The sequence below is a fragment of the Bombyx mori genome, chromosome 19 (assembly GCF_030269925.1).
Source record: "Bombyx mori chromosome 19, ASM3026992v2".
Taxonomy (NCBI): Eukaryota; Metazoa; Arthropoda; class Insecta; order Lepidoptera; family Bombycidae; genus Bombyx; species Bombyx mori.
This window is the reverse complement of record NC_085125.1, coordinates 2,552,199-2,578,510: the sequence shown is the minus strand read 5'-3', so window position 1 is coordinate 2,578,510 and position 26,312 is coordinate 2,552,199. Positions and strand designations below refer to the sequence as shown.

The 26,312-nt window shown below is 38.7% G+C and overlaps 2 protein-coding genes across 5 annotated transcripts; one reads left to right on the top strand and one right to left on the bottom strand.

Annotated features, from left to right (window-relative positions):
• Positions 1 to 737: 737 nt before the first annotated feature.
• LOC101746848 (DNA replication licensing factor MCM4) lies at positions 738 to 26,312 on the bottom strand. Of its 4 annotated transcripts, none has more exons than XM_062673898.1 (18): positions 26,038 to 26,311; positions 20,835 to 20,945; positions 20,516 to 20,679; positions 16,423 to 16,584; positions 15,635 to 15,733; positions 14,955 to 15,087; positions 14,108 to 14,350; positions 13,703 to 13,754; positions 13,526 to 13,633; positions 12,901 to 13,095; positions 11,945 to 12,121; positions 11,504 to 11,591; positions 5,971 to 6,131; positions 4,685 to 4,808; positions 3,469 to 3,575; positions 2,509 to 2,643; positions 1,913 to 2,123; positions 738 to 899 (listed from the first exon to the last, which is right to left on the bottom strand). In XM_062673898.1, the coding sequence occupies exons 1-18, from the start codon at positions 26,165 to 26,167 to the stop codon at positions 804 to 806; spliced, it is 2,496 nt and encodes an 831-aa protein (XP_062529882.1). In that variant the 5' UTR covers positions 26,168 to 26,311; the 3' UTR covers positions 738 to 803. The 4 variants fall into 4 exon arrangements, with proteins under 4 accessions (XP_062529882.1, XP_037873654.1, XP_037873655.1 ...); XM_038017726.2 differs by having other exon boundaries at positions 13,526 to 13,636; positions 13,706 to 13,754; XM_038017727.2 differs by having other exon boundaries at positions 13,526 to 13,641; positions 13,711 to 13,754.
• LOC119629971 (E3 ubiquitin-protein ligase RNF170) lies at positions 17,988 to 19,632 on the top strand. The gene is made up of 2 exons (XM_038017732.2): positions 17,988 to 18,339; positions 19,382 to 19,632. Exons 1-2 carry the CDS (start codon positions 18,079 to 18,081, stop codon positions 19,598 to 19,600), a joined length of 480 nt encoding a protein of 159 aa, XP_037873660.1. The 5' UTR covers positions 17,988 to 18,078; the 3' UTR covers positions 19,601 to 19,632.

The following is a 26,312-nucleotide window of genomic DNA, read 5'->3' as shown; positions in this document are numbered from 1 at the left end:
TAACAACAAGTACATAGGTAATTTTCTGTGAATGTCTATGGTCGTTAGCGTAGGGCAAATAGCAGCCTTTCCGAAGTTACTTAAAAAAAAAATGTCGCATAAGATGCCGTGTAATAAAGTGGATTTATTTTACGTGGTCATGAAAAAATCAAAACACCTAGCATTGAAACTAGTCGAATTTTTTTTTACCTAGTCTGGTATTATGTTATATGTAAGGCGTTATTCAAACAACTCACGGTTTGGTAGGTGTGCTCACGGGGCTCAATTCGGGAGAACTTGCTAACTATAATTTAGCCCTAGCAAGAGCAGTGCTTCGCAGAATCTACCACCGGCACGGAATCGCGACCCACAGAGAATATCCGGCGAGAAACTCCCACTGAATTTCTCGCTAGATCTTCTCTGTGATTATGGCTGGTTAGCACGTCGAACTCTTCAACGGGAACGAAGACCATTGTGCTTAGTTTTTTAACGTTCTCGATAGCGAAAAAGTAAACTCCAAATTTGTATGCAGTTGGAACAGCGCCCCTAGCGGCAAACGTAGGCAAACATTCCAACTCCATACAAATCTAAGTCAACTTTTACGCTATCGAGAAAGTTAAAAAAGCACTCACTAAGCACACAGATGATGAACTGAATGATAATGGACGGATATTATCTTTTCAGTGAAAGATCTCTTACAACAGAAAAAGTATTTTTTATTGAAACACAGAAAATATCTTACGAAATCAAACATTAAGGAAATAAGATCATTTATTATCAAAGATATTAAAAATACGCAATAACATTGTACAAATTAATTGAATTCAACATAATCTGATGTGAGTATGGCTTACGACTACAACTTTCCCTTCGTCTTGTAGGTCCCTCAGTGCTTCGTCTAACTGCTCTCTTGTTACAGTCTGAAAACGAAATTGTATTTACATTAAATATGCTGTAGAATTAATTTAAATTTTTTTTTATTGCTAGATGGGTGGACGAGCTCACAGCCCACCTGGTGTTAAGTGGTTACTGGAGCCCATAGACATCTACAATGTAAATGCGCCACCCACCTTGAGATATAAGTTCTAAGGTCTCAGTATAGTTACAACGGTTGCCCCACCCTTCAAACCGAAACGCATTACTGCTTCACGGCAGAAATAGGCAGGGTGGTGGTACCTACTCCTCTGGACTCACAAGAGGTCCTACCACCAGTAATTACGCAATAGTACATGGCAAACACGCGGGATGAGATTTCCTACTTTTTTCTCCGCGGTGCACATAATTTTTTTCTCCTACCAGGCCAAAAGTTCGTGGAGGACCGAGCTGGGGTCCAGGGGCGAAGCCCTGGCCGGGGGCAGGGGTGGCGGTGCCCCCCATACTCATAAAAAAACAATTTAACTGTTTTTTATTTTTAAATAAACTACTACTAATTAAATAAGAACTGTCTGATAAACTCATCTTTGTTTAATACTTCACTATTAAATTTTATTGCCTTTTGTTTATTTCACTTTTACACTAAACACAATATTGCAAATTACCCGAGCACAACAATGGCGGAGAATTTTAGGTGCGTGAGAGCAGACGTAGACACTAACGCGCATGCGCACTTGTCAGGGAGGGAAAGGTAGACTTTCTTCCCCAGGGAGGAAAAGTTAGACTTTCTTCCCTGTACAGCGGGAGGAAAACCGAACTTTCGGCGTAGGTAGGAGAAAAATTATAATTTTGCGGGTTTGATTTTTATTAGACGATGTTATTCCTTCACTGTGGAAGTCAATCGTGAACATTTGTTAAGTACGTATTTGATTAGAAAAATTGGTACCCGCCTGCGGGATTCGAACACCGGTGCATCGCTAGATACGTATGCACCGGACGTCTTATCCTTTAGGCCACGACGACTACATTCAACAGGAATATAGTGAAGAAGTGTGGTTACTATTTGCGAGGCGGCGTTGATGTCGTGCAGGAGCTTGGCGTGGGTGAGGGTGAGCGGCTTGTGCAGCGGCTGGATGAGAGCGGAGAGCGCGGCGCGCAGGTCCGCCCGGCGCTTGCGGGCCGCGGCGCCCAGCCCGCACGTCAGGATGCCCACGTCGATGCGCCCGGAGGCCGGGTCCGTGGCCGACTGCTTCAGTGCCTCGCGGTGAAGTCTGTTGGGACACAATGCTCATTACCACAGATTAGGGGGAATCGGGACCTTTTCCAATTCGAACACAAATTTTCAATGGTTTTTCTTAGGGTTCATCATCATAGTCGTTACGTTTTATTGCTTGGATGGGTCGAGGAGCTCACGGCCCACAATGTAAATGTCCCCCTTCAGACATGAGTTCTAAGGTCTTCGTTTTTAGATTACAATGGCTACCCCGCCATTCAAACCGAAACGCATTATTGCTTCACGGCAGACGCAGGCAGGGTGTTGGTAACTACCCGTGTGAACTCACAAGACGTCCCACCACCAGTAAAAAGTTTTATAATCCTGGATTACATTAGATTTGTCTACTAAACCGACGTTTAATATATATTATGCTAAATTACCTCGCCGCTTCGTCTACGTCTATCAGTTCAACAACGGAAGAAAGTCGAACCCTGGCGTGCGCTTCCGCCAACCTGATGAGAGATTCGAGCTGCCTCGGATACGCCGATATCTGACCTCGGCCGCTGCCCACACGCCTGTTACATATATAAAAACAGTTTAATTATGGAAACGAGAAAGAAGTACAATAAAAACTCCTTATTCGCGTTTTCTTTAATTGACAAAAGGTAAGTATCCAACCGAATATCCTCTATAAATGTGCCTTTAAGTGGACTAATAATAAAATTAAAATATACCTTATTACAACTACGGCTAAAGTATGTTTTATTTTGTCACCTAAGAACGTATCCCCTATAATCCTTTTCATATTATGTAGATTACCATAGAGCACCATTCTATATTCACGGTTTCTGTATTCACGGCATACTCCGTGTTTGTGCTCCGCAAATAGTGATCTTTTATTGTATATAGTTCTTTTACAAAGGCAATTTAAGATGTACTAGTGGACGGTTAGCGTTCGAAATTCGACCATAATTAATTGAAATTATAAGTTTGAACATTATTAAGCTTCTATTGTTCAAGACTTTACTTCTGTAATCATAATTTTTGCCAAGGCTACACTATAGACAAATAATATTAAAGATAAACAATATTAATCTATTGTTAATTTGATCACAGACTTTAACAATAAACAAAAGAGTATATATGGGTGGGTGTGTGTGTCAAATACATGGTAAATGTGTAATGTTTTTGTTAATGATTTTATGTATAATTTAAAAAAAACTGCATTCTGCGCTCCTCTATATTCTCTATAAGTATGGAAAATTACATAGTCCTCTCTGTCCGCGCAATATTCGTAAAAAGGGATACCGTTTTTGATTCACGTGTTGTAATATATAGAATAATATCGAGTCTCTTTTATTGATGATTACAGTTGATCTAAGTATAATAGAAGAGCGAACCTCATGTCGACGTAGGCGTCTATGAGCCGCTGCTGCGCCGTCTCGCTGAGCGTGGGCTGCACGTGCTCCTTCGCGAAGGCTATGTAGTCCCGCATCAGACTTATATCCTGTTCAATAACACACACTTACACCTGGAAACTCCAAGATCTTATGCTTTTTTAGTATTGGACTTGTTTATGAAGTCCTTGGACATCAAAAAATTATGAAACTTAGTAAGTGAGGAATGTTATCGTCTATGGAAGGTATATTTCGATGAAAGGTCTTTGGAAAAAGGTGTGTGGTACTAAACAATTCAAAGTCTACCGTGGAAAACTCCGTAGTTTGATTCTTGTAACCTTAATAGAACTAATGACTGTTTTCAGACTTCGTCCCGGGCACATCCCACTCAATAAATTTGCTCATTTAATGGGGAAGACTCCTGATCCCGAGTGTTCAGTTTGCGATGTAGTGGAAGATGCTTTTCACATTATGATGGAGTGTGTGCAGAATGATGATTTGAGACAACAATTATTTGCAAAATATACAAATTGTCGACAAGTTGGAGGTATAAATTACGTAAAAACCTTTTCCGGAATCAGAAATGGCTAAGTCACTTTACAAAATAGTTTTGGTGGGCCTTCAGAGACGATAACAGTTTCCTTTATTTTTTGTTATATAATTATTTTGTTTCTCTCTTTTGTTGCACAATGGAGTGGCATATTCACTAGGTGAGTAATCTTATATAAACATAAAAAAGGGTGTGTGTACTTATGTACGCGCGTAAGAAGTTATATTTTATTTCTATTTTTTTTTTTTATTTCAATTTTAATCAATTTGAAAAAAAAATCGATTAAACAACATCCTCAAACACGCATATTGGACATCCCTTTTCTTGGCATCGTATAAATTCGGTAATTCTCGGTACGGTTCGGAAAGTTCACCTGCGGCTATATTCAGACTCGCCAAGTTACGTCGGCCGTATTGTAATGACGATTTAGTGGGCAACTTCATTTTGTTAATTTTGTGTCACGGTGCGTGAGCATCGTAAAATTTCACTCTCATCAATTTTTCATAACGCGCCTAAAGAACTTAAAAAAAAACTTGTAACAAATTATACAGTAGTGCGGTTTAAAAAAAATATAAAAAAAAATATTGTCCATTTTGTATGTGTTACAAATTGCAGACAAAGATAAATCAAATTTATATGCTTAGTAGTTTAGTTTCATGATTTACTAACAATAGCATCCTCGTCATCTTGAGGATCGTTCGGGTCTTTGTAGTACAGGGACACCAGGTGCGAGGCCAGACGTCTGTCGAACACTTCGTCTTGTGGATCCAGCACGAGGAATATTAAGTCGAACCTGAAATTATACATGAAACCAGTGTGCTTAGTGCGAGTTTCTTAACGTTCTCGATAGCGTAAAAGTTAAGCCATTTTTGTATGTAGTTGGAACAGCGCCCCTAGCGGCAAACGTAGGCAAACGATCCCATTCCATGCAATATTTAGGTTAACTTTTACGCTATCAATAATGTTAAAAAAAAACTTCAGAGGTGTCAAGGGACACCCGGATGGAACGAAGTTCCTTTCGATTAATTAGTGAAGGAATTGTAATTTTTTTTTAAGTTATAATAATAAATTACGGCATTATGAAGAAGAAAAAAACAATACTATGAACTAAATTACTATTGTTGAAACGCTATCTCGAGAAACTGTACTCATTACGCGGACCAATCGGATACGAGCAATGTCATGCGATAAGCGCCTACACGTTGATTGGTCAGAATGACGGATCTAAAAAGTGTCGTGACAACTTTTCGTAAGAATTTTTTCCGTCTAGCCCCCTTTCACAACGCGCGATAAGGAACTTCGTTCCAAAAACTCGCACTAAGCACACTGTATTGCCGCAGTATACTTCACCGTTAGAGTTATAGTAAGAATGAGCTTGATGCTGATGGTCTATTCCTATTGGGTTAGATGTGTGTAACTACTATAATAGCTCAAGGTATATTAAACATTGTTAGAGAGAGTACTGTTGAGTTGGTTAATCTATTTTATAGGTATAATCTGTGTCATTGCATTTTTCCCTCCATTACTGCTGCAAAATTTAAACAGATTGTTTGTCTCTAAAAAGTTACGTTTAATAAATTCTATAAAACTATCCAAGTTATTATTTAAATACGACAAAGTGGGTGAACAAACAGTACTGTCAGTGTGCTCGGTGTGTAAGTAAGGTGATTAAAACCCAGCTGTTGATAGATGCTGAGTAGAAAGAGAATAACAATCTCTAGAACATCTCACCAAGATACAATAATATAATAGTTATGACTTAAATGTTAGTCAATTTTTTTCAGAGAGGAATTTTTTTCATAAATTTCGGGCACATATTATTTGATGGTCCCCGATAACAATACTTTTGCTAACAATATAATATTATGTACAGTGCATATGAATAACACGATTGCGTGTGAGAAGGCCACAACCCTTCTGCAAGCCCCCGGCTGTCGTGTGATCAACAAAGCTACCTGGACATGAGCGTGTGCGGTAGTTGAACATTTTCAACGATCGTTTTGTTCTTGTTCCACTGCGACTCGGCGGGGTTGGCGGCCGCCAGGATCGAGGTGCGAGCGTTCAGTTGACAGATGATACCGGCTTTGGCTATTGACAGTGTCTGTTGCTCCATCACCTGATGACATTAAAAAAAGAAAAATGTAAAGCTTCATGACTATATTTAAACAAAAATTAATCGTTGTTACCAGTAAGCGCATCAAGTGAGAACGACTAACAAAATTGATAAAAATATTGTTGATTACTGTAACAATTTATTATTATTAACAAAAAGTCAAATCAAAATAATTTAACATAAATCCATCATAATAATAATAATAATAATAATAATAATAATAAGCCCCCCGAAGTTCCAACCATACGTCCGAATCGACCATCAGATTCACGTGGGGGGCGGACACGTGATATGAAACTACTGGCACGGCTAACATGGCTCTGGCAACCCATTAAATATGGAGACGCGCTTAAAAAGTAAACGTATAGGGCCGCTACCCGGGGGTGATCGCCGGGGCACACCTGGAGCTGACGCTGGGTGTGGCAGCATACGAACCGTCAGCGGAGAGGAGCTGAATAGGCGGGCTCCCTCCGGGTCACTCGAAAATGCTACAGCCAACCTGAATTCCGAACAACAAACTGCACCTATAGCCACACCTGCCTTAGATGTTGCGCAGGGGGTGAATACCCTTTTACCTGCGTCCACTAAGGCTGGTAAACCACGTGTACGTATGAGATGGACAGAAGATCTAAACATATTCATCATTCGTACCTACTATCGCGTCACCAAATTAGAGACAGATATGACCACATATAGGAAATTACTACATGAACATTTTTTAAGACAGTACCCCCACGTTATGGTTTCAGAACAACGAGTTTCAGACCAAAGGCGAGTTATTATTAGAAATAGAATGCTTACCAATGAAAAATTAGAACAAATAAAAGAAGAAGTTAGGCTAGAACTAGAACAAGTAGATATCTCCCTACATACACAGCCATCACTTGCCGAGCTGCAAATAATTAACAGTACAGACCAAACTCCGCGACAAACAGTGGTAACAAGTACACAATCACCCTACAACTACCTAAATGCAACCGAAACACAAACACCATTTAGTACTCACGTATCAACGCAAACTGAAACTACTATACTATTAATGGAGACTGAAATAGAAACTTTACAGACTTCAGTCCTCCCAGATTCATCCACGGAAAAATTCAAAGAAAATTTACAAACAGCTATAATAGAATTTGCGGGTTTAGACCCTACACTCAGACCTCGACTCCATAAGCTAAAATATAGTTTGCGTCTTGCCAAATTAACTCAGTTTTTTAATAATACCTTACTACCTGAGTTTTTCACTGATGAATCACAATTAACCGATATTCATACACTTATATATTGTAGTGCCCTAGTAATAACACGAGAGCTTGGATATAACACCGAATCACAACCCAAACCCCAACGCATTAATAAAAAGCCAGCTTGGCAAGATAGACTGGAAAGAGATATAACGCAACTTAGATCCAATATCGGTAGACTAACACAATATTTAAATAATAATAGATCAAAAAAGATAGTAGATACGGTGAACAAAATTATAACTAACAATAGGATACACACCGGTCATGACAATAACAATAAAAGACCCGAAGACGCTCTGGACACACTAAAACAAAAGTTAGCACTAAAATCGCACAGACTAGCTAGATATAAAAAAGCACTTCAACGAAAAAACGACAATAAACTGTTCCATACCAACGAAAAAATATTTTATAGAAACCTGAATACAAATAAAGAAAACCTGACAAATAGTAACATAGAAACTCCAGCAATACATAATTTGGAAGAATTCTGGGCAGGTATTTGGGAGACAGAAGTACACCACAACGAGGAAGCACCATGGATAACCGAGGAAGAAAGAAAGTGGGAAGGCATAGATGAAATGCAATTCAAAGACATAACGGAATCTGATATAAGATTCGTCACAAGCAGGTTACATAACTGGAAATCACCAGGAATAGATAGGATTCACAATTACTGGTACAAAAAATTCACTACACTTCACAAAATAATAGCAAAAAATTTTACCAGCATTATTCACGGACAACAAAGCACACCCCCATTCATAGCTAAAGGTATAACATACATGCTACCTAAAGGCAAATACACATCACAACCATCACAATATAGACCCATAACTTGCTTACCTACAATATACAAAATTCTCACATCAGCTATAGCCCAAAAACTTACCACTCACATAGAACAGCACAGTATTCTTGCTGAGGAACAAAAGGGGTGTAGAAGAGACAATATGGGATGTAAGGAGCAACTTATTATCGACTCTGTAATTCATAGACACGCAGCTACCAATAAAAGAAATTTACACTGTACATATATATAGATTACAAAAAAGCTTTTGATAGTATTCCACATTCCTGGTTACTATACGTTCTAAAAATATACAAAATTAACCCTGTTATAATAGACTTTCTCAAAAACATAATGCCTCTCTGGAAAACGACACTTCACCTAAACACAATCACTAGTAGAGAAATAGTAATAAAAAAGGGTATATATCAAGGTGACTCCCTGAGTCCTCTGTGGTTTTGTCTCGCCCTAAACCCTATATCACAGATATTGCAGAATTGCAAGGCCGGATATAGATTAAAGCATGATAGCACTGAAACTTGTATATCACATTTAATTTACATGGATGACATAAAGCTATATTCAAAAACAGCAAAAGAAATGAAATCACTAATAGACGCTACGGCTAATTTTAGCAAAAACATCGGTATGCAATTTGGTTTAGATAAGTGCAAAACTATTCATATAGCAAAAGGAAAGATCCAGCCAGGCAATTACACAGTAAGTCGAGATGAAATAATTACAGCTATGGAACCGAATGAGTTGTATAAATACTTAGGATACCAGCAATCAAAAGGAATAGACCATAATAAATTGAAAAGCTCTTTAAGGGATGAGTATAAGCATAGGGTACATATTTTAAGTAAAAGTAACTTAGCTGCTAAAAACTTAATAAAAGCAATAAACACATATGCGATACCTATATTAACCTACTCCTTTGGGATCATAAAATGGACTAAAACAGATATCAATAATATACAAATAGCAACAAGAACTATACTTACTAAACACAATTGCCTACATCCAAAATCTGCCATAGAAAGAGTGACAATCAAGACAGGATGGAGGAAGGGGCCTTATCGACATATTTACCCTATGGACCACACAAATATCTAAATTACGATCATTTTTCTTTGAAAAAGCTAGCAGTAGCCAAATCCACAAAGCAATAGTTAGTAATGATCTGAACCACACACCGCTAAACCTAACCCAAAATTTGGAAATAGGTAATGTAGAAAATAACTCTGAAAACTCTAAAATAGAACAATGGAAAAAGAAAACACTCCATGGCCGACATCCTCAAGATCTCGAACAACCGCACATAGACAAATCAGCATCAAATAAATGGCTCACTCTTGGATTTCTATTTCCAGAAACTGAAGGCTTCATTATAGCAATCCAGGACCAAATCATTAACACTAAGAACTATAAAAAACATATTATCAAAGACTCTACAGTAACAGACGATAGATGTAGAAAATGTCACAACCAACCAGAAACTATTCAACATATCACTGAAGCATGCCCTAATCTTGCACAAACAGACTACACACATAGACATAATCAAATTGCAAATATTATACATCAAAGACTAGCTCTCAAATATGAACTCATCCCGGACACACATACACCATACTATCAATACACTCCTAAAACAGTTTTGGAAAATAGCACTCATAAAATTTACTATGACCGCGCAATACTAACCGATAGAACCATACACTACAACCGTCCCGATATTACCGTACGAGACAAAATAAATAAAATCACTTACCTGATCGATATAGCTGTCCCTAACACTCACAACCTACAAAAAACGATAGCAGAAAAAATACACAAATATGCAGACCTTAGGGATGAAGTTTTAAGAATCTGGAAACAACAAAAAGTATACATTGTCCCTATAGTATTGTCCACAACTGGTGTTATTCCAAAACATATACATCATGGTTTGAAGCTCCTTGACCTAAAACCTAACACCTACATACTTCTTCAAAAAGCTGCTATATTAAACACGTGCAGAATTGTACGAAAGTTTCTGCAAATAGAATATGATCAACCACATAATGCAATAGTTAGCCAACCCCAAGAAACCGTGACATTTACTTGACCGAGTCCGTAAATGTCACTAAAGTACTACCAGCATAAGCTGAGAAAATAAAAATTTAAAAAATTATAATAATAATAACTCTTTATTTATATAACACCTTAATATGTACACAGTAAAGTAATAAAACAAAAGTCGGTATATAAATCGGCGGCCTTATCGCTGAAAGCGATCTCTTCCAGGCAACCTTGCAGGGAGAGGAATAAGTTAACTGGACGGTGCTATATCTTAATAAACTTACATAAAAATATATACTTAAATACACATGTGAAAAATAAATACCATATAAGATAAACTTACATACGATTAAATACAAATAAATACTAAAAATATACAAGATAAAATACAAAAGAAGTAGGAACTTATACAGTTATATCATAGAAGCAAAGTAGTGCGATTTCAATCTGGACTTGAAAATTTCCGGCGAGGAAGATTGTTTAACGCTTAAGGGTAACGCATTCCATAAACGGACAGCCTCAACCGCAAAGGAATGGTCATAAAATGACGTCCCGTGAGCCGGAAACTTCAGCATTAAATTCTCCGATGACCTGAGTGAATGAGAGCTTGCAGTATGTAGGAAATCAAAACGTTCCTGAAGGTAGCGCGGGGACGAGGAATTAAACAGGACACTGTAAAGAAGAGACAATATATGAACATTCCGGCGATAACGAATAGGAAGCCACTTGAGCTTAACTCGATACTCAGAGACGTGGTCATATTTGCGTAAACCAAATACAAACCTTATGATAAAATTTTGAAGCCGCTCAAGTTTATTTAGCTGGGCCTCGGTTAGATCAAGATAGCTGGCGTCGGCATAATCAATAATGGGGAGTAACACAGACTGTGCAAGTGCAATTTTAGTAGATGTTGGAAGAAAATTACGCAACCTACGTAAGGAACCTGCAGAGGAAAATAGTTTGCGACTGACTGACACCAGTTGTGGTCCCCATGACAAACTGCGGTCAATGATAACACCAAGATTTTTAACGGTGTCACTAAACGGGATGTTTATCCCGTCAAGAGACAATTGGGGCAGATGTGTCCACTCTATCTTACTGCATGTCCTTTGGCTGCCAACAATATAATATAATATAATATATATAATAAATATAATATAATCATAAATCATTGTTGATTACTAAGAAGTCAATAATTTAATAAATTCTCTGGAATACCTTGAATTGAAAATCTCAGATGGAACATTAAAGACCAAAGATAGAATTGTATTCACCTCGTGGAGGACGCTCCGTGTGGAATCGTTCATTTTGTCAAACTCATCAATACAGCATATACCGTTGTCTGCTAGAACCAAAGCACCGCTGAAACAATAAAATTAATGAATAATAAGAAAGGAAAAAAAAAACATGTAATCCCACAAGCAGGATGTTAGACACTAATAAAGAAAACAAAATAAAATGCTAAAAACATAATATATTGGATTTTAACTAAAATTAATTGAATATTAACTTTTTTTGTTAAAATATTAAAGATTTATATATTTAATTCAAGAATATATTACATATTGATGTTTTTCGATTTACAGAGAATTATTTGCTTTATAATAATGTAAGAAAAATATACCAATCATACAACATTCAACCAACAATTCTTATATACTTAAAGATAACACTGTTGTACTGTGGTTATTGACTAAATGCTAGTCAATACTAACGTTTGCAATACAAGTTGCCTGGTATCAGGGTCCTTGGTGACGTAAGCAGTGAGTCCGACCGCAGAGGAGCCTCGGCCAGACGTGTATTGAGCTCTCGGCACCAACGTGTACACCCAGCGAAGCAGTTGAGACTTGGACGTACCAGGGTCTCCGCATAGCAATATGTTGATTTCAGCTCTGTAATTCAATAAATTTTCAGTTACAAGTAACATATTGTTACGCCGGTAAGAGTAACGCCATCTATCGCCGAATAGTCGAACGAATATCGAAGGATCTAGTAGCACCTAAAACGCTCAAAAAGTACAACGCCATCTATTGCCAGATAGCGGAAACAATACTAGAGATATGTGGAATATTCTCGATAGTTCTGGGGATGAGGTATCGACTATAAAAGCGTTATAGAGATGGCACGCAGTCGGTCAGTAATCGGAGCTACTCGAATCGAAACAGCGAACGGATCACCTGAAGCGAAGCGGAACAAGCGAATTGAGAGTTTTAAGTGTTGAATACAGTTTTTAGTTTATACTTTGGTGGAATTTTATTTGTCCCGAACCCCAGCGCGTAGCAATATTTATATTTCAAAACATGTTTGAATACTTACAAATGACGTCATTTATTGTGATTCGTTCATTACAGATTTAAATACGTAAAAAATACTGATGTGACCTAATCATCATTATTCTGCCCTTCTCCCAGTTACCTTGGGTCGGCGCAAATGTTTTCTCCTTCCATACTCTACTATCATATACCATTTCGTCGCTGATTCCCCTCTTACCCATATCGTCTTTCACGCAATCCATCCATGTCTTCTTAGGTCTACCTTTTCGTCTATATCTTTCCACATTCATAGTTAACGCTCTCTTACCAACCTCATTTTCATTTCGTCTCATCACATGTCCATACCATCCCAAACGCGCACTGACTGATCGGACCTAATGTAACTAAATAATGCTCACCTAAAATGTGTCCGACCAGCGGCATTAAAGTTCTTTTTGGTCCCTCCGAGTAACTGCAGTAGCACTCCTTTTTTGATATCCAAATTTTCATACACCGAAGGCGCAATGGCCCGAGCCAGACGTTCATAGCAATCCGGCTGCGACGCCAGAGTTTTGAATAACTCGACGCGTTCAGGTGGGAAGCGATGCTCTTTGCTGTTGATATGACAAGAAGAATTTTGTGAGATTTTTTTTTGTAGAATTAGGTAATTGTTTACAAAATTACTGGTATTGTAAAACAACTTAGATCATCAAAGTCTACGCTGTAATACAACGTGTTTATAGCAGTAGCAATCATTTAATAGATGAAAAATTAAATTAAATAATATGCGGTCAAAAAAGTGACATTTTTTTGTTGCAATGTGCACTACGCCAAAATCTTGCCAACTTACGTGCCGCTTACTATACGAGTATTACCGAAGTGGAGACTATATAATAAATTGTTATTAATTATAAAATAATTTGAAATACGGGACTGCCTACATATGAATTGGCGGTGGTAAGTGCAGTCTGCGAAATCTAAGGGCAATTAAAATTATTTTTTTAATTTTTTAAAGTCGTTGGAATATTAGTAGTGGGCAGGTACCCGTCGTCGATGTCGTGCAGCCTGCTCTCGTGCTCGGTGCGGTAGTGCAGCGCGTCGAGGTGCGTGCGGTGCAGCGCGCGCAGCGTGGCGCGGCGCGGGTGCAGCGCGGCGGGCGCGGCGCGGAACACGCCCGTCACGCGCACGCGCCGCCCCGCGCCCGCCGCCTCCACCAGCGCGCCGTGCGCCACCACGCTCACCGTGGCCGGGGTGCGCCCCGCCGGCATGTCGTCTGGAACATTACGTTATTGTACAATAGAAAATTTAAATTCCAACTGTGAACTTCATACTGGTGGTAGGAGACCTCTTCTGGGTCCACACAGGTAGGTACCACCGCCCTGCCTATTTCTGGCGTGAAGCAGTAATGCGTTTCTGTTTGAAGGGGGGGGGGGCAGCCGCTGTAACTATATTTGAGACTTTAGAATTAATATCGGGGCTGCTATTATAACTTAGAACCTTAGAACTTATATCTCAAGATGGGTGGCGCATTTACGTCGTAGATGTCTATGGGCTCCAGTATACACTTAACAACCAACACTTATCCACACATCTAAGCAATAAAAATAAAATAAAAAAACCAGTCACCAGGTGCCTCCTGCAGCTTGACGAGCTGCTTGTCGCTGAAGTGCGAGCGGTTGTGTATGAGCTGGAAGCAGTGCGCCGTGTTGCAGTGCGCGCAGTGTGCGGGCTCGGGCACGCGGCCGCGCTGCAGCTCCCCGCCCGCCGCGGCGCCGCACACCGCGCACTTGAAGAACGCCTCCCGCATCTCCGGCACGATGCCGGACGTGCGTATCACCATGCCCGATATAGTCACCAGCTGGTCTATGTCTGTGAAACGAAACGATACCATTAGTCAACGACAACTGTTTTTTTTTTGTTAAGGGATTTAATGACCTGGTAACTACGACAGCCTACATACGAATTGGTGGTGGTAAGTGCAGTCTGCGAAATCTAAGGGCAATTTAAAGTTCTGGTGGTAGGACCTCTTGTGAGTCCGCGCGGGTAGGTACCACTACCCTGCCTATTTCTGAAGCAGTAATGCGTTTCGGTTTGAAGGGTGGGGCAGCCGTTGTAACTATACTGTGACCCTTAGAACTTATATCTCAAGGTGGGTGGCCCATTTACGTTGTAGATGTCTATGGGCTCCAGTAACCACTTAAGACCTGGTGGGCTGTGAGCTCGTCCACCCATCTAAGCAATAAAATATATATATATGTATTTTCTACATGGATACCAAGTTTCAAGTCATTCGGATGCATGGTTCTTCAGTAGTTATAACGGAACATCCGTAAAAACCACTGTAGATTTATATATTAGTATAGATTCAATTTGTATTTATATTGGAGACCTGTTATTCCAGAGCTTGCTTTTAGTTCGTATTTTTAATGCATTAAAGCTTATTGTTGCACGGGAACAAAATATATGTACTAACCTTCCGGATTGAGGTCTCTCATGTGTCGCGGCGGGGCGTTGTACGGCCGGACCTGGATCTGGTGCTCGAGCACGGCCGCCGGGTACTTCTCGAAGAACAGCTCGTTGACTGCTGCGTCGAATGCCGGCACAACCTGTGATTGACATTTTTACTAGATACATTACACTGTCTACTGTCAAATACTATCATTAAAACTCATTTGAAGATGCTTTCAGAGCACAGAAGAGACATGATTGAGGGGAGATCTTTCAAAGTTAAGCATGATGAGAAAGTTACTATGGAAACACTTTTTTTTTAATATAAAACGAACAAAAAACTTATGATATTCTACGAACACATTCTTCCAACCGTCTTACAATACTGTTACGCCGATACAAGTAACGCCATCTGTCGTCAAACAGTGAAAACGGATATCGAAACGACTAGTACTTTCGGAAATGTTCTGGAAAATTGTAGACATGTCGTGTCGATATACAAGCGTTGCAGAGATGATATGATGGCAGTTAATAATCAGTTCTATTCGAAGCGAAAGAAGTGCGATAATTGAAATCTCCCTTAAGTGTCGTAATAATTATATTGAGTTTTAATTTGTATTTAAGTGAGTTATTTATCTATTTATAATTTTCCGGTAACTAATTACAAGGAATCCATGTTATGATGTGAATCAATGAGTGATATACCTCTTGGGGATAAGAGACCAGTTGTCTGTGTAGTTTGGAATCGAAAACTCTGACATGTTCACAGTCCACATCTAAGAATGGCTCTTCCAATGTGTGAATCTGAAAAAGAATTATTCTTGGTTTGAAATATTTTTCTGACCACTTGCTACGTGGGCTGTTACTACTGCCATATCTCTTTCGCCGAGAAACTATTGTTGTTAGTTGCAGATGAATATTAAGGGGTGGATGGATTTAATTAATGCAATTATGACCTTATTAACCTTATTTTTGTTGCGTACGGTTGACTTCCTTCGGCCTATTTGATGCTCATCAGCACTCAAACAGAAACCTCACACCCGGACATGAGATCAAAATCTCAATTGTGTTAGTATGCTTTTTATAACATTTTCGTTTTGACATAGAACTGCCATTAGAATCATTAAATTTTGGCGCAAATTTAAAAGTGCGTTTTCGCTGCGACCGGCAATGTAACGCAAAGTCTTGGAACTAAGCGATTACGTAGGAAAATGTCCTCGCTACACCGTTTCAAGGTTGGGGCAGCCGTTGTAACTATACTTGAGACCTTAGAACTTATATCTCAAGGTGGATGGCGCATTTACGTTGTAGATGTCTATGGGCTCGAGTAACCACTTAACACCAATTGGGCTCGTCCAACCATCTAAGCAATAAAAAAAAAACTTGTTTGGTGAGGTGCGAGACAACGTTTAACAATATCGTAGTTTCCTTTGGAGTACGGATATACGACGCTATAGTCGTTGGCAGATGTTGATTCTTAGAACACGGCTGACCTCCTCAAGTTTTTGCTCGTAAAGAGGTTCGTTGGTGACAGCAGTTGGCTCCACGTATCTCTGGATGAACTTGATGAATTTCTCCCTGCATTCTGCGATGGCCACGTCCGTCCCCCACACGACCAGCTGCGGCTCACTCGAAGCCTCCTCTGAACCCTCCACCTGGAAATCAAAATGCTCAGTCAAAAACGTTTTGTCAGAATTGATGATTTTTTTTAATTATTCTGACGTGATTTGCCACTGGCTGCTGATTTGCGCAATAAAAAGTTTTCGATTATGATTCTCTTGTTTGAAATATTATAAGTAATTGTTTTATATCGTACAGCATTTTTAAACCATTGCATAGATTTTATTGCGGGCCTTGAGCCCGAAATCATGAAATTCCGTAACGAAAAAAACCTTCCACCACTCACTCCGCCTACCATGTAGCTCGCGTTCAACACATTCACACGTTGCGCTGGTGTAGTGTTTGTGAATAAGCGCGCGGCGTGACGTCGCACTGCATGAGCATCATGAAAAGTCTGCCCATCTCTCTCTCACGCGGTCTAGCTTAAGAGTGTGAATGGGAGAGTTAATGTTTTGCTTTTATTAATGTTTATAAATTATAAATATAGCGTGGTGTTATTTTTATTATTGTTTTAATATTAAATTATTATTGTCTAATTGTAATTGCATAAGTTGATAAAAAATGCTTTGCAATAGCTTTATCGCGGCAATCCCCGAGTGCCACACGTGTTTTTTTTTATTGTTCTACGTTTAGGGCAAGAGTCGTGTAGTAATGAATGTTATTTAGTGTATCGACAACACGACTCTCGTAAAAGCAGGGAATTTCTAGACTGGGCCCTTTTATTTTGTACTTAGGCACGTATTACGTATGTTGTTAATTAATAAATAACTTTTTTTTTATACCATTTTTTAGGGTACACTTTATTTTTTTATTTATTTTTTTATTGCTGAGATGTGTGGACGAGCTCACAGCCCACCTGGTGTTAAGTGGTTACTGGAGCCCATAGACATCTATAACGTAAATGCGCCACACACCTTGAGATATAGTTCTAAGGTCTCAGTATAGTCACAACGGCTGCCCCACCCTTCAAACCGAAACGCATTACTGCTTCACGGCAGAAATAGGCGGGGCGGTGGTACCTACCCGTGCGGACTCACAAGAGGTCCTACCACCAGTAATTACGCAAATTATAATTTTGCGGGTTTGATTTTTATTGCACGATGTTATTCCTTCACCGTGGAAGTCAATCGTGAACATTTGTTGAGTACGTATTTCATTAGAAAAATTGGTACCCGCCAGCGAGATTCGAACACCAGTGCATCACTCGATACGAATGTACCGGACGTCTTATCCTTTAGGCCACGACGACTTATTTATTGAGAAACCGTCTTGTTATTAAGTCACAGGGGTAATTTTGCACGTCTTTGGTTTAAAAATACAAATATTAATCAAGAACATAGTACAACAACAAGACGACTATGAATGCTTTCACCTTCTTCTTCTTCTTCTACATTAAAGACTCAAAGAAGATTTCATTCTTAGATTTATGGTGTTTAATAAATGAAAAAAAAAGTCGGTGACAGAACGTCACACAGGAAATTGTTTAAAAATTGTTGAAATGTAAAAAAAAAATACAGTAATACAGAAAAATGTCCGAATCAAAAGCCAGTTTGTTGGCGAGGAACCAAATCGCGCAACTGAGTCAAGGATCAAGGACCAGCATCAAATCGTCGTACGAGCCCAGCAGTTGTCGGATCTGTTTGTCTACCATCATAGACCCTGCGGCTTTGACCTGCGGGCACAGGTTCTGCGAGCGCTGCTTGTGCCAGTACTGGGACGAGAGAGACAAAACGGACTTCATAGTTTGCCCGTTGTGCCGAGCTAACACTTTTAAAGTTGATTTCGCTAAGGTATTTCTTTTGAATTTTGCTCAAATTAGTAAAGTTTTGATGCGATTTATTGGCAAGACGAAATCACCACACATTTCTACGATTACCGGACAATTAGGCGATCGCCTAAGGTCGATTGTGTGTTGAAGAAAGTGAGATTTAGATTAAATTGCTTTACTATTATGGAAAAGTTTCGTTTTCTCGAAATTTTGGTAATTAATGGGGGCGAACCACGAGCCTATGCTTTTTTTTGCTTTGATGGGTTGACGAGCTCACATTCCACCTAGTGTTAAGTGGTTACTGGAGCCCATAGACATCCACAAGTGCGCCACCCACCTTGAGATATAAGTTCTAAGGTCTCAAGTATAGTTACAACGGCTGCCCCACCCTTCAAACCGAAACGCATTACTGCTTCACGGCAGAACTAAGCAGGGTGGTGGTACCCACCCGCGCGGACTCACAAGAGGTCCTACCATCCATATAATCGTTTTCGTAATTCTGCAACGACTAAAGACTTTTTTTATGTTTGAGACGTTACTGGTGGCTCGGAAGCCTTTCCAGTTTTACCAGGGCAGGTGGGCGAGCAAGGACTCAGCCAAAAGGGGTGGGATTTGCTAACAGCTAGCCGAGCACCTCCAAATGAAACCTAACAACTCAAGAGTAGTTGCTTCCCGAATGAATCTACTACCGGATCGGAATCGCGGCCCGCTGAGAAGATCCGGCGAGAAACTCAGCGGGCTGATGTTTAGGTCAGGTTGCACCGGTTACCGGGGTCTCTACTCCCAGTGTTAGAGCTAAAGGTGTCTAATGCAAGGGTTATTAGATCTGATGGATCCGTAATGACGTGTCTAGTGCGTTGAACCTGAAGAAAGAATGTAGACTACTTTTCATTCCACTGAGTTACGTGTCTCCGACGTGAAGATGTGGACGCAAAGCTTACAGATCCTAATGTATAGATGGACAATGGTATTGATGTAATTGTGGTATCTTCATATGAAGGGTCAAGTAGCCTTCCCTTTAAAGCTAACAGTAAAATATATAACAATACTCTTTTTCATCACAGAAAGCAGACAACACATCAACTGAAGATTTCAGGAGAACGTTCAATCCCAGAGACAAACTGGAAATCTCGCAACCTCAAGCTGAAGTTCACAGTATAACAGGGCTGTGGACACGATTTAGCATACTGATGCCAATCATATATTGCCTTATAAAGCTTTTGAAGGGACCTATTATCGGATTCTATAACTTTGTCCGATTCAAAATTAATTTAAATGTTTAATTGTGAAATCATAATAAATTTGTATTCATGCATTTAATGGATTTTAATTTTTGATATCAATTGTGGCATATAATGGCTCTCCAACTCTTCAAATCGGAATGTATTAATCAGAAATAGGCAGGGTAGTGGTACATACCTGTCGGGATCCAATGATGCCCTACCACTATTATATTGGTATCCAGAATAGCATTATAAATGTTAGTGCAATTGTTTGTAATGACGGACATTATCAAGGAGGCCACAAACACCAGCGTCCCGGGCGCCATTAAGCAGGCCGAATGCAGGCATCATTGGAGGAAGCTGGTGCAAAAACTGGACCAAGGTGGTCACGACCCTCAGTAATGAGGAAACGACAAAGAAGAACAAGAATTGTTTGTTCTTCGTTCGTGTTGAAACACGGAAACAAATTTGTATTATTTATTTTGTAATCGTTTTAGGTTGGTTTATCCCAATAAACATCTCATTACAATGAGAAACTTTTTGTTGTTTTTAGAAAAAGTTACACGGCACTAGAAAAATTAATTGGCACTGAATCTTAAATACGCAAGCAAAGAGATGGCTAACAGCTAGTGTACTATAAGGATTATTGATTTAGGGAGTGTTCGGATACAAATGGTTTCACTTAATATTTTGGATTATATTGTGTAGTTTTAATTTTTTTTTCTTTTTATTGCTTAAATTCAAAATTTAATCAAAATCAACTATGTGGTTTAATTAAATTTAATATTTGTTATTTTCATTTTATTCTGACATTTCAAACATAAATAGTTTTTGTGGTCATAGACAATTACATTTCAACATTTTAATATTGTGCTAACCCCACTTCATCATTTTTTATCTGTGAAGTAGTTTGTTAGTAAGGCTGTTGCAGCATATTATGACAAATTTTTGTTTTTAATTTTTAAGTACACTTACTCTCCGTGTAGGTGTGGGTGCCGGTACATTGGGAGCTATATGGTGACCTCGGAGGTCAGCCCTCTGTCGTGCTGGGGTCATGATGCCTCTCATGAGCGAGCGAGGAGTGCTTAGAGAACTTGGAGTGCCGTAATTAAGAGGAGAGCTCATGTCTATATCTGTGCCTGGAAATTATTAATATAATAAAACTAGATTTATAGTTATAAATAACCTCATATCACAATGCATTAAAAAAAAAGGCATTTATGATTGTAGCATTACAAATTCAAAGTTACAGTAGGAAAAGCACTGTTTTCACAATATAAAAATTTCAATTTACCTATGGGACTGGATGCAAGAGCTCGAGCAGGTGATGTTCCTGGAGCTTCACGAGGTGTACGGGGTGTCCGAGATGGACCGGGAGCTGCTCGTGGTGTACTTGGAGTGCCATCTGTTCAATTTAACAACAAATTATAATTTGTTAAACTTTTCAAATGAAGTGTTAAAATTTGGAATTTGCAGGTTGCATATAGCTCAGGACCAGTTATTGCAAACTTAAAGGTATGCCTATATCTATCAGTGAAAGCCTAGGGGTTGGTGAAATTTAACTGTTGTAACCTTCTTTTCCATATTCCATTATTTGAAATATACTTCAAACACATTGTCATTTTTGCTACCTATCATTATTATATTTTTATGCTATGTCTTGAAAACATTGTTTTATTATATTGGCGACGAGTTAAAAGAAATTAAGATGAACGATGAACAATTCGCATTATTTTTACATGCACAACAAAACCAGCAAGAGCAGATTTTACAAATCTTGAAATTGTTGGTACCAGCAGTTTGCAATACAACAGCCAAGAGCGTGACGAACGACTCTTTTACAAAACATGATACGGATAACAAGATAAGTATAATCAAACATTTCAATATGGATAAATACAATCCAGATACATTCAGAATTGACGATTACATTGATTTTTTCGAAAACAAATGCAAAATTCTTGATATCGATAACAGCGACTTACAGAAAGATTTGCTTCTGAATTTACTAACACCAGAGATATTCCACGAATTAAAAGTAGCTTTAACGCCTGATTTCGATATAGCTACATACAGCGAAATTTGTAACAAATTATTAGACCTCTATCGCATAAAAACGACGAGGTATAGAGCCTTAACAGAATTTTGGAATTGCACTAGAGAACAAAATGAAACGATGGAACACTATGCAAACAGATTAAAAGGTCTTAGTCGGGATTGTGGCTACACTAATGACTTCCTGGAACGACAATTACGTGACCGCTTTGCCACTGGATTGAATCATCCAGATTTAGAAACCGACTTGAAACAAAAATGGCCTGATTTAGTTCAAATGGTAGACGGAATACCACGAGAAGTAACCTTCCAACAAATTTTTACAATCTCTCAATCAAGAGAACAGGCAGAACAAGACACACCAAGAACAAGTATTAAAAAAATAAATAGGAGCAAAACCAAAACCGTACCATTACATCAAAATACAACACGAAAATTAAATCCAATGCATTGTTTACGCTGTGGAAAGAAAGAACGGCACAGCCTATCACAGTGCTCAGCCAAGGACCATATGTGTAAAGAATGTAACACGAAAGCACACTTTGAGAGTTGTTGCATTAAGTCTGGACGGGCATACATCAGCTATTCAGAAGGGAGCCGAAAATCAATTAAAAAAAATAACAAGACCTCATAAATCCTCAACATCATCATCATCATCTATCAGTAATAACAAGGAAGAAAGCGATGATGAAGTTATCTGCAGCGTCTTGGGTACACGTAAGAGAGAATGCAAACAAATCGATGTACGCATCAATGACATACCTTGCACTATGGATTGGGACCCCGGCTCTGCGTATTCAATAATAAACACGACATTATGGAAAAAATTAGGATCACCATCTTTACAACCCGCCCCGAAACTTAAGGCCTACGGTAACACAAACTTAAAAACAAAGGGAATTACAAAAGTAACAGTCGAAGTCGACGGACTGCAAAAACTTCTACCTGTGGTCGTAATGAAAAATGCCAAACCAATGTTATTTGGTTTACATTGGAGTGAAGTTTTTGAAATGGAATTTCCGAAACCAGTATACTCCATCAAAACATCAACACCGATGACTCTTAAACAAATATTGGATAAACATGTACAACTCTTTGATGGAAAACTAGGAAAAGTTAACAATTATTACGTAAACATACATGTCAAACCAGAAGCTGAACCGATCCACCTTCCTGCACGGCCTATAAAATTCAGCATGAAAAAGAATATAGAAAGGGAGTTAGATCGTCTGATCTCAGAAGGGATAGTGGAAAAGGTAGATCCTAATATTACACCTATTGAATGGGCTACACCCACAGTTAACATTCTGAAATCTACAGGGGAAGTTAGGATATGTGGAGACTACAGAACTACACTTAATCCAGTACTTATTAAACACCTACACCCAGTTCCGATTTTCGATCAACTACGCCAAAATCTCGCAAACGGTAAATTATTTTCAAAAATAGACCTTAAAGACGCATACTTACAATTTGAAATAGCACCAGATTCGAAAAAGTACTTGACGTTGTCAACCCATAAAGGGTATTTCCAATACAATAGAATGCCTTTTGGAATATCGACTGCTCCTTCAATTTTTCAACATTTTCTGGATCAACTGCTAGGTGATATCACCAATGTAGCTGTATATTTTGACGACATAGCTATAGCAGGGAAAGATCTTTCAGAACATTTACAAACTTTATCTATTGTACTCGATCGCTTACAAAACGCTGGCCTAAAAGTTAACTTAAAGAAATGTAATTTCTTACAGAATCAGATTGAATACCTAGGTCACATAATAGATAAACATGGCATCCACCCAACCAAATCTAAAATTGATGCCATAACTAAGGCCCCAGCACCGTGTAATGCAAAAGAACTACGATCATTTTTAGGACTAGTTAATTTTTACGAACGGTTTGTACCACATCTTCACGGGATTTGTTCGGATCTTCACGATCTAACTAGTGAAAAAAATAGATGGCGTTGGACTGATCATGAAAACAGAATATTTGAAGATACAAAGAAATGCATAACTTCTTCACAACCATTAATTGCATTTGACGAGAAACGTCCCCTTTATTTAGCATGTGACGCTTCCGAAAAGGGATTGGGTGCAGTATTATTCCACAAGGACTCGAACATAGAACAACCAATTGCTTTTGCTTCAAGGAAACTACGACCAGCGGAAATGAAATATTCCGTTATTGATCGTGAAGCTTTAGCAATAGTATTTGGTATAAAAAAATTTGATCAGTACTTGAGAGGAACGAAATTTAATCTAGTTACGGACCATAAGCCTCTTATACATATTATGGGTGCACACCGCAACCTTCCTAAACTAGCCAATAACCGATTGGTAAGATGGGCCCTAGTAGTGGGAAGTTATCAATATGACATTTACTACAGGAAAGGTGAAAATAACACATTAGCTGATTGCCTTTCCAGATTACCAAACCCTGAAACTGAACCCTCCGAGACAGAAGGGCTTGTACATAAAATAGATCTACGTCTTTTGAGCACTCGAATGACTGACCTTAATCTATCAGAACAGTTACTTATGAAAACAACTTCAAAGGATCATATACTCACAAAAGTTTGTCAAAATTTAAAAACCGGCTGGAGAGAATCAGATTACAATCCAGAAATGAAACCATTCTACAGAAACCGGACTGAATTATCTGTTGAGAATAAGATACTTATGAGGCAAGGACGCATCGTTATACCTACAGCACTCCGAAAAACCATTCTTACATACCTTCATCGAGGACATCCTGGCATTTCTGCTATGAAAGCACTTTCACGTTACTATGTTTGGTGGCCTAACCTTGACGAAGACATAGAATTATTTGTCAAGAAATGTACCAGATGCCAACAGAACCGCCCTTGTAATCCTGAACTTCCTGTATTTTCCTGGTCCATACCAGAAGAAGTATGGGAGAGAATCCATATCGACTTTGCTGGACCGTTCGAAGGATCGTATTGGTTGGTATTGTGCGACGCTCTCTCCAAATGGGTGGAAATACGACCGATGAAACACATCAACACCAGATCACTTTGTCTTACATTAGATAACATATTTTGTACATTTGGCTTACCAAAAATGATTATATCCGATAATGGACCTCAATTTACATCTTATGAATTTAAAGAATATTGCACAAAACAATCTATTTTACATGTCACATCATCTCCATATCATCCTCGGACAAATGGGCTGGCAGAACGTTTAGTCAGAACATTCAAAAATAGAATGGCATCGGTAGACAACACAAATCTCGAGCGCCGACTATTAGAATTTTTGTTTACATACAGAAACACTCCGCACTCGTCCACTGGTAAATCTCCAGCTGAGATGATGTTTGGACGACAATTGAATTGCATACTTTCCAACATTCGGCCAGACAAAAGAAGATTAATGCAGTATTTACAAGTAAAAGAAAACATTCGTACCACATCACCGAGTTACCGACCAAGTGACCAAGTATATATTAAAACACGCAATGATAAAATATGGGAACCAGCGGTAATTACATCCCGAAAACATAAATATTCATATATTGTTTCAACACCAGGAGGACTAGAAAAACGAAGACACGCTGATCACATCAGGCCACGCGAGTCTTCCACCTCAGAAACCCCGAGGAATAAAAGGGCGCATTCTTCTATGCTGCCGACGACTGCTTCTCCAGACATTGGAATGGAAACATCAATTAGCGAAAGGCTAACTAACAATAAGAATTCGGCAGCAGTACTATTACCTACACCGCAGTCGCCTACAAATGTACAAATTTCTCCAAATTCACCTTCACAGCATTCGAAGTTATACTCCTCACCTGCTCCGGTCTCCACTCCTGTGCCATTTGCTCCGCGTCGAAGTAATCGACCTAAACAGGCACCCCGCCGTCTGATCAACGAGATGTAGATGGGGAGGAATGTTGTAACCTTCTTTTCCATATTCCATTATTTGAAATATACTTCAAACACATTGTCATTTTTGCTACCTATCATTATTATATTTTTATGCTATGTCTTGAAAACATTGTTTTATTATATTAACTTGAACTTATTATTTTATATTAATATTTTTATGACATTAGAGACTAGACTTTATTGTCCAAAGCGGGTGCTAGCATTTAGGTTGTGATGTCTAGTCTACTTTAATCAATTAACAGATGTCTGCCTGTTTAAAACATGATAAAATTCGAATGCTGTTTTATTTAGTTAAATATTACGCTGTAAGCCTTTTATTCCCTTATGTATTATATGTATGAAATTTTAAAAAGTTAAATATAAATTGATAAAAGAGGTTAAATGTTAAGATGAAATAAGTACAGCAGAATTAAACTAAAATTTTACAAAACAAATTTTAGTTTAATTTGTTTGTAATTCTAAATAAAAGTTTATATACAAATGTACAATTGTTTTAAATCTTAATGATTCTGTTGTCAACTCTCACCTTTCGAAGGTGTGCCGGTTGAACGCTGCGGAGTCTCCGGAACGATAACTTGTTGTGAGGATCGCGTTCTTCGTGGAGTCGATGCTTCCGATGATGCACGCGACGACGGGCGTTTAGATGGTGTAGACATTTTTAACTTCACACTCGTTTTTTAACACAACTTACTATAAAAAATAATTAGCAACAAGTTTTAAACAACACCGAAGCAGCATTTGTTTTGGAACTTTAGAAGTCTTGGCGCGAATTGTTGACAGCTGACATTGTCGTTCGTTATA